This window comes from Diabrotica virgifera, chromosome 5 (assembly GCF_917563875.1).
Source record: "Diabrotica virgifera virgifera chromosome 5, PGI_DIABVI_V3a".
Taxonomy (NCBI): domain Eukaryota; kingdom Metazoa; phylum Arthropoda; class Insecta; order Coleoptera; family Chrysomelidae; genus Diabrotica; species Diabrotica virgifera.
In genome coordinates this window covers 242,374,909-242,388,088 of record NC_065447.1, presented here as the reverse complement: position 1 = coordinate 242,388,088, position 13,180 = coordinate 242,374,909, and the positions used below count along the sequence as shown (strand labels likewise).

General features: G+C 32.2%; 1 protein-coding gene across 2 annotated transcripts in view; it reads left to right on the top strand.

Moving 5' to 3' along the window:
* The window catches only part of LOC114325122 (cadherin-23), a 232,050-nt gene that overhangs the window by 155,938 nt on the left and 62,932 nt on the right, over window positions 1-13,180 (top strand). For both annotated transcript variants that reach the window (XM_050650944.1, XM_050650945.1), the window contains exons 17-19: window positions 2,365-2,497; window positions 5,161-5,331; window positions 7,825-7,946. In XM_050650944.1, the coding sequence (XP_050506901.1) occupies window positions 2,365-2,497; window positions 5,161-5,331; window positions 7,825-7,946 (426 nt within the window). The remainder of the gene's footprint in view (window positions 1-2,364; window positions 2,498-5,160; window positions 5,332-7,824; window positions 7,947-13,180) is intronic.

Sequence of the window (13,180 nt, the reverse complement as noted above, 5' to 3'; positions counted from 1 at the left end):
CCTGTATAATTGTAGTGATTTGACATCAGAAAATCAATTTATGTTCAAGTGATTTTTAATATAGTCTATTATTGTTAAAAATGATTAATCTAGCAAAACGTTTAATTTTAGCTAATACAGGGTTGGTCGAAACTGAATGAGTGTTTTCTCAAAGTTTGAGAGTATGAGTTTCCTCAAACGGAGCAGCCTGTAATGCCTGTAATGAGCATTATAATGAAATGCTATTGTATGGCACTTTATTATTTCCCACCCTGCCAGTCAGAACTGAATTTATTTTTGAAATCCCTAACTTTATGTCTGTAAATATTTTAAATATTGTAAACGATTAAAAAACAATCAAATTAAATTGAATGAATAACCAGTGTATATCTTCCACATTTACTTCATATTTAACGTAGCCGGTACCATAACATTGCACAGATTATTATCCCTGTATAGCAACGATATACCATGAATGTGAATTCATACTTGAGAAATGTCCTATATCCAGTCTCACAAAAAAAAGGGATTCTTCAAACATAATATATATGCAGACAAAATCAGCCAAAGTGATTTGCGATATCTAATTAAAGGCCGTACCAAGTTGGTTTTGTTGAATATAGCATGAAAGCACGACGATACTTTAGTGATAAGCGTATTTTTCGTAGTAGCTATAGTATGTTGTTTTATATGATGTGTTACCTATATTAAATTAGTTTTAGTATGTTTCGTTTATCTAAAAAAATGTAAAACAAACAAAAATTCTGTTTTTCTTGTAGTTGTTTTTTCGTATAGATATTGTTTTATATTGTAGTAAATTGAATTTAGTTTTAGTATGTTCCGTTTGTTTGTAGAATTATATTTAATTATATTTGCTTTAATTACTAAAATAAATAAATTTTCAATTATATTTTATGTATTTGTGGAAAAGGAAACCTAGCGGCCACATTTCTATAACGGCCAATTATTTTCTATTTTTAGTGGCCGTTATTGGCAGGATTTACTGTACCAATAATATTTTATTAAATTATAAAATATTATTTAAATAAAAAATTTATAAACTTGATAAAAGAAAGTTTGCTTAGAATTTACTCCTCTATCTAATTATGGGGTTATTTTTAATAAAATAGTGTTCACCCATGAGAAGGGGTAACATCCACCCCCAAGATAAAAGCACAATTTGGTACCATATCATTTTTGTTTCTTGAGGTATCCTCTAACTACTTACCAATTTTCATGAAAATTGATGGAGGTTCAACGAAATCAGGGGTGAAAACCTTCAGTGACTGCCTTTTTGGAAATATAAAAGAATAATTTTTTTCGTGATTGTCGATTTGCTAATTTTATGATTTTTGGTTGCTATAAGATATGAAAAATTAATAAAAATTATAAATCATGCACATAAATGTAAAAAAATATTTATTTTACTTAATTAAACGAGATTGCTTGAGCCAGAATGCTGAAATCTGCATTTTCATCATTAAAAAAAGGTGGATTTCACCCCTAAAATGCAGAAAGTGCAACTTGGTGCCATATCACTTTTGTTTTTTGAGGTATCCTCTAACTAATCAACAATTTTCATGAAAATCGATGAAGGTTCAAAGAAATCGTGGGTGAAAACATTCAGTGACTACACTTTCAGAAATATAGAAGAATAAGATTTTCGTGATTTTCGACTTGTTAATTTTCGGATTTTTGGTTGCTATAAGGTTTGAAAAAATTAAAAAAAATGTAATTCATGCACATAATTATAAAATAAATATTTATTTTTCTTAATTAAAGATTACTTGCGCCATAATGCGGAAATCTGCATTTTTTACAATTTAAAAAGTAGGGGTGTATTGCACCCCTAAAATGCAAAAGCGCAAGTTGATGCTATATAACTTTTATTGCTTGAGGTATCCTCTAACTATTTACCGATTTTCATGAAAATCGATGGAGGTTCAACGAAATCTGAGGTAATAACTCATATCCACCTTCATTGACTCCACTATTAGTGTTTTTTATTGACCTACCAATACTAGGTTCACTATATTACTACTACATGTCGGTTTATAACGTTCTCAACCGTTTTCCGACTTACAATCGCCACTTCGTCCGGTTGTTCCATAGGTCCTCTTTTATGGCCCTTTCACTCAACTCTTTATTTATTCCTTCGCTCCAACTTTTCTCGGTCTACCTCGTGTCTCTTTCTTTCTGGTTGCCACTTTAATATTTCCTTGTGCTCCGGAAAATTTTCCGAAAATTTTGAAAACTGAAATTTTGCGCCTATACTCTTAAAATTTTTGTCTAGGAGTACATTTTCTATTAACATTCTAAAATGGTTAAGATGAATTATTAACAACTACAAATATACTGATGTATATTTCTACATTTATATTTTAGATCTCAATCTATGTCATCGACACAAACAACGAAGTACCTGTAATAGATTTTCCAAATGAAGTACACGTAAAGGAAAAATCACTTATAGATACAGTAATTAAAAAGATTGTTACAAGTGATTTAGATAGAGATGGTAAGAACATATACCTATTATATACACACAACCATAGTTATGTGGAGTCACCTTATATTTTTTATTATTTTAAGCGAAATTTAATTTTTTTTTCATTGCACCTTTCCGGAGCCTAACTACATAGTAGGGGAGGAAAGTATGCGAAATTAACAGTTATTTGAGCGTTATGGAAACCTATTGGGTTGTGAAGGGCAGGTCCTAAAACCACAAAAAGCTAAGTTAAATTTTTCATAAAGTGGGGTATTTTCCATTTTTTAATTTAATTTGCAATTTCAAAAATTCGTTTTTTCCGATTATGGCGCCATCTATCCATAATTCGAAAAAATGTACCGAATAAAAGATACTTATTTTTACATAAGGAATCCAAATCTGCAGTAAAAATTGGGGGCTGCTTTTTGAGATTTTAAAGTAACTTCCGTGGGGGGTCGTGTTTGGTGCCATTCGATAGATTTTTGAAAAATATTGAACACGTATCTTTTAGTTTTTCGATATGACGTTCATTTAGCGAAATATTCGCTTTTTTTGTGAAACTTTGTGACTCACCCATTTCCTTACACCCCATTCGTCAGATTTTTGAAATATACACTGTTTTTCATAGACTGACAGATTATCGGAGAATAGGCCATTTTTGGGAAAAGTTATTTACCAGCAATTTAATTGCTGGAATCGAATCTTATGACTGTATATATTAATAATATAGGTATGCAAAGTCCGCAGATAGTGTGCTACTTTTTTTTATAAACAAAATGGCGCCCGAAAATCGTATTTTTTTCAATTTTTGCTCTATCACTCCCAAAGATTTTAACTTTACACCAAAAACACCCAAATAAAAATTCACCGTAATTAAATTCTGCATAGAGACGTGTTTTTCCCGATTTACTTCGACGAAAATTTTCCCCGGAAAATGCGGGTTTTTCCAACAAAATCTTTAATTTTCAACAAAAATTTTAGATAAGTATTTATTTATAAATAATTAAACAACTTGGTAATATAAAAGCTCTTCTTGCATAGATTATAATTCCAGAAGCCGATGGAAATTGAATTAACAGTTTAGCAAAAATTTAATTGTTAATAAAAAATTTACGGTCGCTATAATAACCACAATAATTATGATAAATAAGGATAGCTATGATTTTTGTTTGACAAAACACTGTACCTATCTAATGTACTTTACAGAATTAAACTTGGACTATTTAAGCGGCCTAAGGATTATTTTAAAATTATAAACAATTTTTTGGCTTATAAACAAATAGAATATCTCGGGAAGTATTAACTTAAATTAAATCATCAAAACGGTGTTGAAAAAAAAAAAGTGGCAGGACGCTTCTTATAAAAGGAAAAACGTTTAATTGTGATCAGGGATCCTGAGATACAATCGGTCAAAGTTGACCGGCTTTTACGGCAAAGATATAAACAATAGGATCATAAGTTTTGAACCATCACCTGTTTGTTTTTGTCCTTTTTCTCCCCATTAATTTTCATGTCTTTAAAATACTCATAACATATATTATTATAATAAAAACTATCGATATTACGAGTGAAAATTGCCAAAAATAGCAAAATTCCAATCAAAAATTAGGTTGGAGAAAATGTAATCTCAAAGTTCAAAATCGGTATACGTTAAAAAAATGCATTCTCTCGGCTTCCCATGGAGCAATTTTCTTCATTCTTTTTTTGTTCCCAAGTAACTCGAGTAGAACCATCTAACTAACGCATTATTAAATGTCAAACTTGCTTTTCTTTTGTTATAATAGATTAATTTATTTATAAGAAAAGAAAACTATAAACTTTAAGACTAGTTGTACCCTAACATTTGTAAACTGTGTGTCAAATTTGAACAAAAAATATTAAAAGGTGCTTGAACAATGGACTAAAATCATTTTAGAATATTTGTAATAAAACACTCTGTATCTCGGTAAGCAGGAATATTTTATAAGTGTTTTAGGTTAAATCTTCGTATTTTGTGCTAAGGTTTCTCCAGTTACTATATAGACAATTCTTAATGAAACAACCTGTATAAATATGTACAAGGTTGTATAAACGACACTCTCGCTCTATCAGCAATTCTAGTTATATCGCGGTCACCTGCGTATGTGACCTATCTCAATAAGTAGTACCGTAAAAGAAAATGGGAAAAATTTAAGTTTGTTTTTTCGGGGAAACTCAAAGTAGAACTAGTGTCCTCTTTGCAACCCCCAACGCCACAGGACAGGGCTAAGAAACATAGGAGACCTAATACACAATGCAAGGGATAGAGAAAAATGGTGAAACGTGATCGAGAACATAAATAATTAGTGAATTGCATAAGAAGACGAAGAAGAAATATAGTCAGAGTTTTAACCCAGGGTGATCTACTTGAAGGTCTCTGGGGATATGGAATAATAATGGTGTTAAGCGAATAGAGCTCAAAGTACATCCAAAGGGGGCGGGGGGTTAACCCCCAAAACCACCCCCTGCTTACGCCTATGAATATAGTAGGGAATATATAATATGATTTGCCATTTCACAGACAATACTTATACTGATACTTATGTATCAGTATAATCAGTATGTATCAGTATAATTATGTACTTAGCGAAGTACTTAGCAATAAAACTGTTTAACAATTTTTTTTAATAATTTTTTTTAATATTATATTACTGACTTTTTTTTTAATATTTCAGAGCCGTTTCGTACTGTAAACTGTAATTTTGCAAGCGATACTGATCCAGACTGTCAAATAGAATTCTATATTGATACCAATGTTCTTAAAGTGAAAAGAAATAAAACTCTTGATCGTGATAAGGGAAGAAAAACATATCCTTGTCTATTTGAGTGCTTGGATAATCCTTTAAGTAAGTGTAAATGCAATATGAAGTGTTCAGTTCAATTTTGATATCAGATAAATTCCATTACAACCGACCACACATTTAATTTATCTGATATCAAAATTTTAGATACAGAAAATAACTACACAAAACGATTATTTCTCGAAATGTATGGTATAAATAAAACTAAGAATTCAATTAATTACAAAACAGATACCAACAGTTTGAGTGATATTTACTGCAATATATTACGATTGTAAAAATAGCAAACTACTTAACAGCTGGTTTGATAATAGACTTGTTGGCCTTTTAACACACATTGGAAAAATATAGCTCTGTGTCCTATTAGCGCTCGTGAAAACGATGTATGTTTCGAAGCCACCTTGCTTTATTATTAGAATAGATTAACATTTCGTAAGTCGTATTATTTCAATATTATAATAGTATCCGATTGTTAATTAATTTTGTAATTTGTTCCTGAGGAAGATGAAAGAAATAAATAATCATCGAAATATCGAACTTAACAGAAATAAATCTAGTTTCAATCTAAGCCACAGACGGAAATTTTCGATAATTGAACACTATTCTGTAGTGTTTTACAATATACAGGGCGATTGATTAGTAGGGTAAAGCTCAATAGCTCCGCTATAGTAATAGATAGCAATCAAAGTTAATAACAAAAATTTTAGCGACCTTTGAGCTTCACATTACAAAATTAGTTAGAATGTTACAGGGTGTTCGATAACACAGTGGCAGACCAAACTTATGTTTTTTTAAATAGAACACCCTATATTTTATTTTATATTCGAAATCTTGTTAACTTTTCCATCACAAAAATATAAAGGTTTCTAATGTTATATAGGGTATTTACAAAGTTATAACCAATTTTGTACGAGAATCGTAACAAGTTCAACTCCCTGTATAAATAAAAATAAGCACAACAGCAATGGTTTATTAATGCCATATTTTTTATTTATTGTCAAAATTTTTAAGAACTATTGGTATTGCTAATTTTCTTTATATCAAATAGGTACAGGGTCAGTCAAAACGCAAGTACATTATTTTCTCAGTAATGTTAAATGGAACACCCTGTATTTTATATCATTATTGAAAAGTAACATTAGCGTACTTTAATTTTTATATAACATTCCCTATGCCCAAATTTATTAGTTTTCGAGATATTTTCATTTTTCAGAGCAAATTATTTCAGGTGTTTAAATTTATCTAAATTTTAAGTAAGCCATGACTGAATTGACAATTGGAGATTACCGATTATCAATCCGGCAATCAATGTAACACTGTAGCAAATAAAGAAATAAATATAATTTATTATGATAGTAATACATTTTACAAACAAAAACACAACCACTATATGCAACATTTTTGAAACAATTAAAAACTATATTTTTATGTAAATGCAACAAATAAACAAAGAAAATTCGTAATAAATTTTACAAAAAAACACACAAACATAAATACAATATTTTGTGAAGACAATTAAACACTACTTTTGTATGTAAATGTAACAATGTAACAAATAAAGAACGAAACATAATTTATCAGTAATATATTTTGCAAAAAAACATGTTTGAAAAAACTAGAAGCTACTTTTAATAAAATATTTTTAATATTTAATTACATAAGGTGTTCAAAATTATCTCCTAACACATTTATGTACGCCTAAAAACGATCATTGAATGAGCTACTTACTCTACGGAGCATTTGTAAATTAACACATCGAAATACACTTTGTATTCTATTTTTCATCCCATCCCTTGTTGTTGGAGGTATTTTATAAACTTCATTATTAACTTAACCCCAAAAAAATCAGTCCAGTTTATATTATTAAATTCTGGTGATGTGGGTAACCACGCTACTGGTCCATTGAAAAATGAAAATATCTCGAAAACTAATAAATTTAGATATAGGGAATGTTATCTAAAAGTTAAATTACGGTAATGGTACTTTTCAATAGTGATATAAAATACAGGGTGTTCCATTTAAAATTACTGAGAAAATAATGTACTTGCGTTTTGACTCACCCTGTATTTGATATAAAGAAAATTAGCAATATCGACCATTCTTGAAAATTTTGACAATACGTTAAAAAATATGGCATTAATAAACCATTATTGTTTTGCTTATTTTTATTTATACAGGGAGTTGAACTTGTTACGATTTTCATATAAAATTGGTTATAACTAAATACCCTGTATAACATAACAAACCTTTATATTTTTGTGATGTAGAAGTCAACAGGATTTCGAATTTAAAATAAAATATAGGGTGTTCCATTTAAAAAAACATAAGTTTGGTCTGCCAGTGTGTTATCGAACACCCTGTAACAGTCTAACTAATTTTGTAATGTGAAGCTCAAAGGTGGCTAAAATTTTTGTTATTAACTTTTATTTCTATCTATTACTATAGCGGAGCTATTGAGCTTTACATATGCTGTATACATATGTTCACATTTCTTTTAAAGATTAGTTTGGAAGATTAAGCTAAAATTTAATTTTTCAGATGTTCGATCCCAAGGACAAAATAAAGCCAATAAAAGCTTTACTATAATATTGGATGATATAAATGATCATGCACCTGTGCTTATGACGAAGGACCTACAATGTTCTGAAAATTTGAATAAGGTATGTGCGTATTTCTTAAAAATAATTAATTCATACCATGTCGATAAACCAGCTGATAACACTTATTTTTTCCAAATTTTAGTCCAAAACTGTATATAACCAGCTTAAAACATACACACATTTTAATCTCGTATACATTATTTTTTACCTAGTGATTGCCGGTATAAGCAGTTATTTATTTTTTGCACGATTGATCATTTTTGACTGTTTACCGTGACAGATTTTACGTCAGTAGGTGACATTTACTAGCAACTCAACGGTAAGTAATCCAACTCGACGGTAAGTACTCCAACTCGACGGTAAGTAATTCACTTACCGTCGAGTTAAAAAATCTCTTAATTTTAATTTATTTTTATAATTTATAATGGTATCAATCGTGCAAAAAACGTTATAAGCATGTCGAACGTTAAGGGTAACCGATCTCAGACAATAATTGGAGTCGTCGCCCTGCTCCTCCTCCAAACAATTGTCTTCGATCGGTATAAAACCCTTACCGTTCTCCATACTTAATATACTATTATTTATCGTATGGCATAGATACAATAAGAACACATAATTTAAAAAAGTTATTAAAACGTTACATTAAGTATCGCATTCCTCAATAATGTGGCGGACGGTCTGTCGTTGCGCACCACAGTCACACTCAGGAGTAACGGCCTTTCCCCATCTATGCAAGCTGTCAGCACATCTACCGGTCCCTGTCCTTATTCTGTTCAGCGCCGTCCATGTATTGCGGGGCAGTTCAAAGCCTGGCGGTTTCTAATCGATACAGGCCATTTGGTGTGCTTCCTGTGAGTCGCTCTCCCATTGTCTTCTCCAAGCGTTAGTGAGGTCAAAATGTTCCTGATGTAGGGAGGTGGCCCTTAACAATGGGGGATATCTGGAGCGCAGTCTGTTTATTTCGATATCAAGCTTATCATAGTGGATGGGTAGTTGATGGTTAGCCTCGATTTTTCAATATTCTCTGAGAAGAGAATGACTTCTTCTTAGTTTCGGCGGTGGAATGTGACTTAGAATGGGAAGCCAATAGTTCGGTGTTGGTCGAATTGTACCTGAGATCATTCGCATTGTCTGGTTTAATTGGGTGTCAATGATCTTTGTGTGTTTGCTATTGAGCCATACCGGCGACGCATATTCAGCCGCCGAGTACGAGTATACTAGTCCGACATCGGATGATCTGAGTACGGAGTCTGAGGACTCCCATGTGGTGCCACATAGCTTTTGAATTATATTATTTCGCGTCTTCAGTTTTCTCTGCCGTTCTTTGTAGGTGTTCCTTAAAACTTAGAGTTCTGTCAGGAGTCACTCCAAGATATTTTGGTGTTGAGTTATGAATGAGTAATCTGTTTTCAAAGTGAACGGAAAGTTTTTTGTTGGCTTAGCATTATTCAGATGGAAACAGCATACTTCGGTTTTCGTTGCATTGCGCCGTAGTCTCCATTTGCGAAAATATTCACCCATAACAGCAAGGTCATCCGTCAGTATTATTTCTGTAACATTCATGTTATTATGTCTTGCTGCAATAATCCAATCGTCAGCGTAGCCAAATTTCTTCGAAGTTGTCCTAGGTAGGTCCGCGATATATAAATTAAAGAGTAATAGTGCCAAAACAGATCCCTGCGGCAGTCTATTGCTGAGCTTCATTTGGACACTTCTTAAGTTGCCCATTGTGACGTGAAAAGGTCTGTCGGTGAGCATGCTATCAATGAGTTTGGTTACCTTTTGGCATGGGATGGCACGAATCAGTTTGCAGATTAGTCTTTGTCTCCAGACGGTGTCGTATGCAGCTGATAGGTCAATGAAAGCAACGGATGTTTTTTGCTTTCTTTGAAAACCTGCTTCAATATGTGTTGTTAGGGATAGGATCTGATCTGTGCAGCTGCGGTTAGGTCTGAACCCTGCTTGCTCAATAGGTATCACCTCAAATATGTTGTTACTAATTCTGTTGTGGATTAAGCGTTCCAACAGTTTATAGCCACAGCTCAGCAGTGCAATCGGCCGGTAGTTTTGGGGTTGGTCATTTGCTTTTCCTGGTTTCAATATGGCTATAATGGAGACTTTTTGTAGTGAATGGGGGATTTCTCCTGATTTTAAGATATCTGTGTAGAAATCAGCCAGCCATTTCCTAGCATATTTGCCACAATGGAGTAAAAATTCTGGATGTATTTTATCGGAGCCGGGTGCCTTTCCAGACTTAATTTCTGATATTGCTGAGGTAATTTCTTCTGGAGTAAACTCGTCAGAGTATTCAGATGAAGGCGGGCATGCAGACTTTAGTATTTTTAGTTCTTGTTTTACTTTGGTGGTGTGGTCACGATCTCTAGGAATTGTATAAGCAGTACAATAGATTAACAATAGATTACTTTCTACCTGGACCGGAAACATAACCACACCATTCAAAAAAATTGACAAAAAATGACTGTAATAAATTTACATTAAATTGTCTCAAATATCTTGATATGAACTATACTGGCCAACGGTTCGGGCGGATGAGTTGTAAGGCACTCTTTTTTTTTTACTAAGACTGGGCAACTGGCCCTAAAGGAGGATGTACCGATCAGCGGCGTAATGATATAGCAGGAAAGGAGAAGAAACTTTGTGTCATTGGATATTAGAAACATTAAAGATTCAAAGGATATCTCTTCTGGGAACATCCAAAAACTACGTCGTTGAAAAGGGGAAGGGGGTCTTTGCTTATTATGACGGTACTATTAGTGCCCATCCGCCCATAGTGCGGTATTAGTGCACATCCGACGTAGTTTGATGTTCACGAATATAAAAAATTACCCTATTTTAGAATTAAAAAGGATTAGTAGGTATATTACTTTTATCGCATACTTTTCATTTCGTTTTTATCACTCTAAATTGAAAAAATTAATTTTATTAACGTTTAGACGCCCAAATCGGGTGTCCTTGTCAAAATACAAAATACTACTAAAATAATACTAATACAAAAATAGTATTTTGTATTTTGACAACGACACCAGATTTGGGCGTCGAAACGTTAATAAAATTATTTTTTTTTTCAATTTAATTGTGGCTTATTTCCCACCTAAATAGTTAATTAAGTAGGTAAATAAACTTTAAAAAATTCAGAAATATCATGGAATTTAAAAAAAAATCACTAAAAAGGTTGCAATTGCTACGTCGGTATGAGGGGGGGGGGGCTCAACTGTAAACGACGAGGTTCATGAGTTGCAATTGCTACGTCGGTATGAGGGGGGGGGGGGCTCAACTGTAAACGACGCGTTACCACGGAAAGGGTGGAGGGTATTAAAAAGTCCGAAATTTTTACGACGTAGTTTATGGATGTTCCCTCTACGTCTATCATTGCTATAGTTTTAAGAGTGACCATGTATATCGGAGTGCATAACATAAGAATGCCGTGGGGCCTCCCAGATCGTTCTCTCTCTCTCTCTCTCTCTCTCTCTCTCTCTCTCTCTCTCTCTCTCTCTCTTATGGCGCTACAGCCCAAGTCCTCCCCCAGTCTTCTCCTCCAAGTATCTCTGTCCCTAGCTGCTTTCTTCCAGTTATTCACCCTCAGTATCTCTGTAGTATCGATTGTCACTCACTTCCTCTATCCACCTCTTCTTGGTCTTCCTCCTGGTGGACGTCCCATTATAGTTCTACTATTTTGTTATTATACATTCTTATAAGGATAAGGTAATCTTACATGTCGTTAGCAAGCGAAACCCTCAAGTGAAATCATGACCATGATCAATATAACAATTCCCGTATGAACCAGTAGTACGGAATCCGAATCTTGGTCGATTTTCACCATCTGTTTACCGGATGAAATATTTTTCTATTAGACCAAGGCGGATCTGTTTTGAGGTGGATGTTAAGGTGGCATTCGGATTTTTGCAGATAAAGTTAGGTGACAATTTTAATAATTATAATTGACTTATGCTCCTTTTCAAATATGCCCGGAACAATAATAAAAAAATTTAAATATTTAAAAAGTAGTTCGAAAAATATCGATTTTTTTTTTCTATTTTCATTGCTTATAACTTTAAAACGATTCATTTTGGAACAAAGTTGTACAGAAAGAAAATAAATATAATTGAATTTTGTATAATATACGACTGGTTTCAAATGTTTTAAATTATTACCCTTTCTGCAAAATAGCAATAAATAGAAAATAAGGAGGGAAAAAAGACTGTTTTTATTCAATGTTTTTCAACCACTTTGGTTGCACTTAAAACCTTTATAATTCGTTTAAAAAATTCTTACAATATACTTAAACCGTCCACCAAATTTCATTAAAATCGACCTAATAGATTTTGCATAATAATTTTGCAATCTAAATTTTTTAAAAAAGTTCAAATTTTTTAAAAACTTTTTAAACAAAAAGTAGACCATTTAGAAGTTTGATTTTTTTTTTCATATAAAGAGGTTATCTACCTATCTAATACACTTTACATAATTAAAATCGGATTACTTAAGCGGTCTCAGCACTGTTTTAAAGTTATAAACAATGTCTTGGCTTATAAACAAATACAGTGAGGACGTTTGAGTTCAGGAATAAATTCATTTTCTTGAGAATGGGCTACTCTGGAGATAAATCCCGAAACAGATCGATTTTTATTTTTAAATTATAATTTTTTGGCATAAATGTTGTCGTCATCCATCTGGGTGTGATGACGTAATCTAAATATTGGAATTAATTTAATTCAAATTTTTTTTTAATTCAAACCCTGTATAAATAATTTTGTTAATGTTTATATTAGTGAATAGAAAATTGAATAGCCTTCCGATTGAGCTATCACACGTTACCTATTCTCATTTAAAAAAATCATCGATTACGTCATCACGCCCAGATGGATGACGTCACTAGTATGATATATATACCAAAAAATTAGAATTTAAAAATAAAAATCGACCTATTTCGGGATTTATCTCCAGAAACGCTTATTCTCGAGAAAATAAATTTATGCCAACTCGAACGTCCTCACTGTATTTGTTTATAAGCCAAAAATTGTTTATAACCTTAAAACAATGCTGAGACCGCTTAAATAATCCGATTTTAATTCTGTAAAGTGTATTAGATAGGTAGAGAACCTCTTTATATAAAAAAACAAGCAATGCAAAAAAATGAGCAAACTTCTAAATAGTCCACTTGTTCTTCAGAAAGTTTTAAAAAAATTTGTACTTTTTTAAAAAAATTTAGATTGCAAAATAAGTCTTTAAAATCTATCAGGTCGATTTAAATGAAATTTGGTGATCGATTTAAG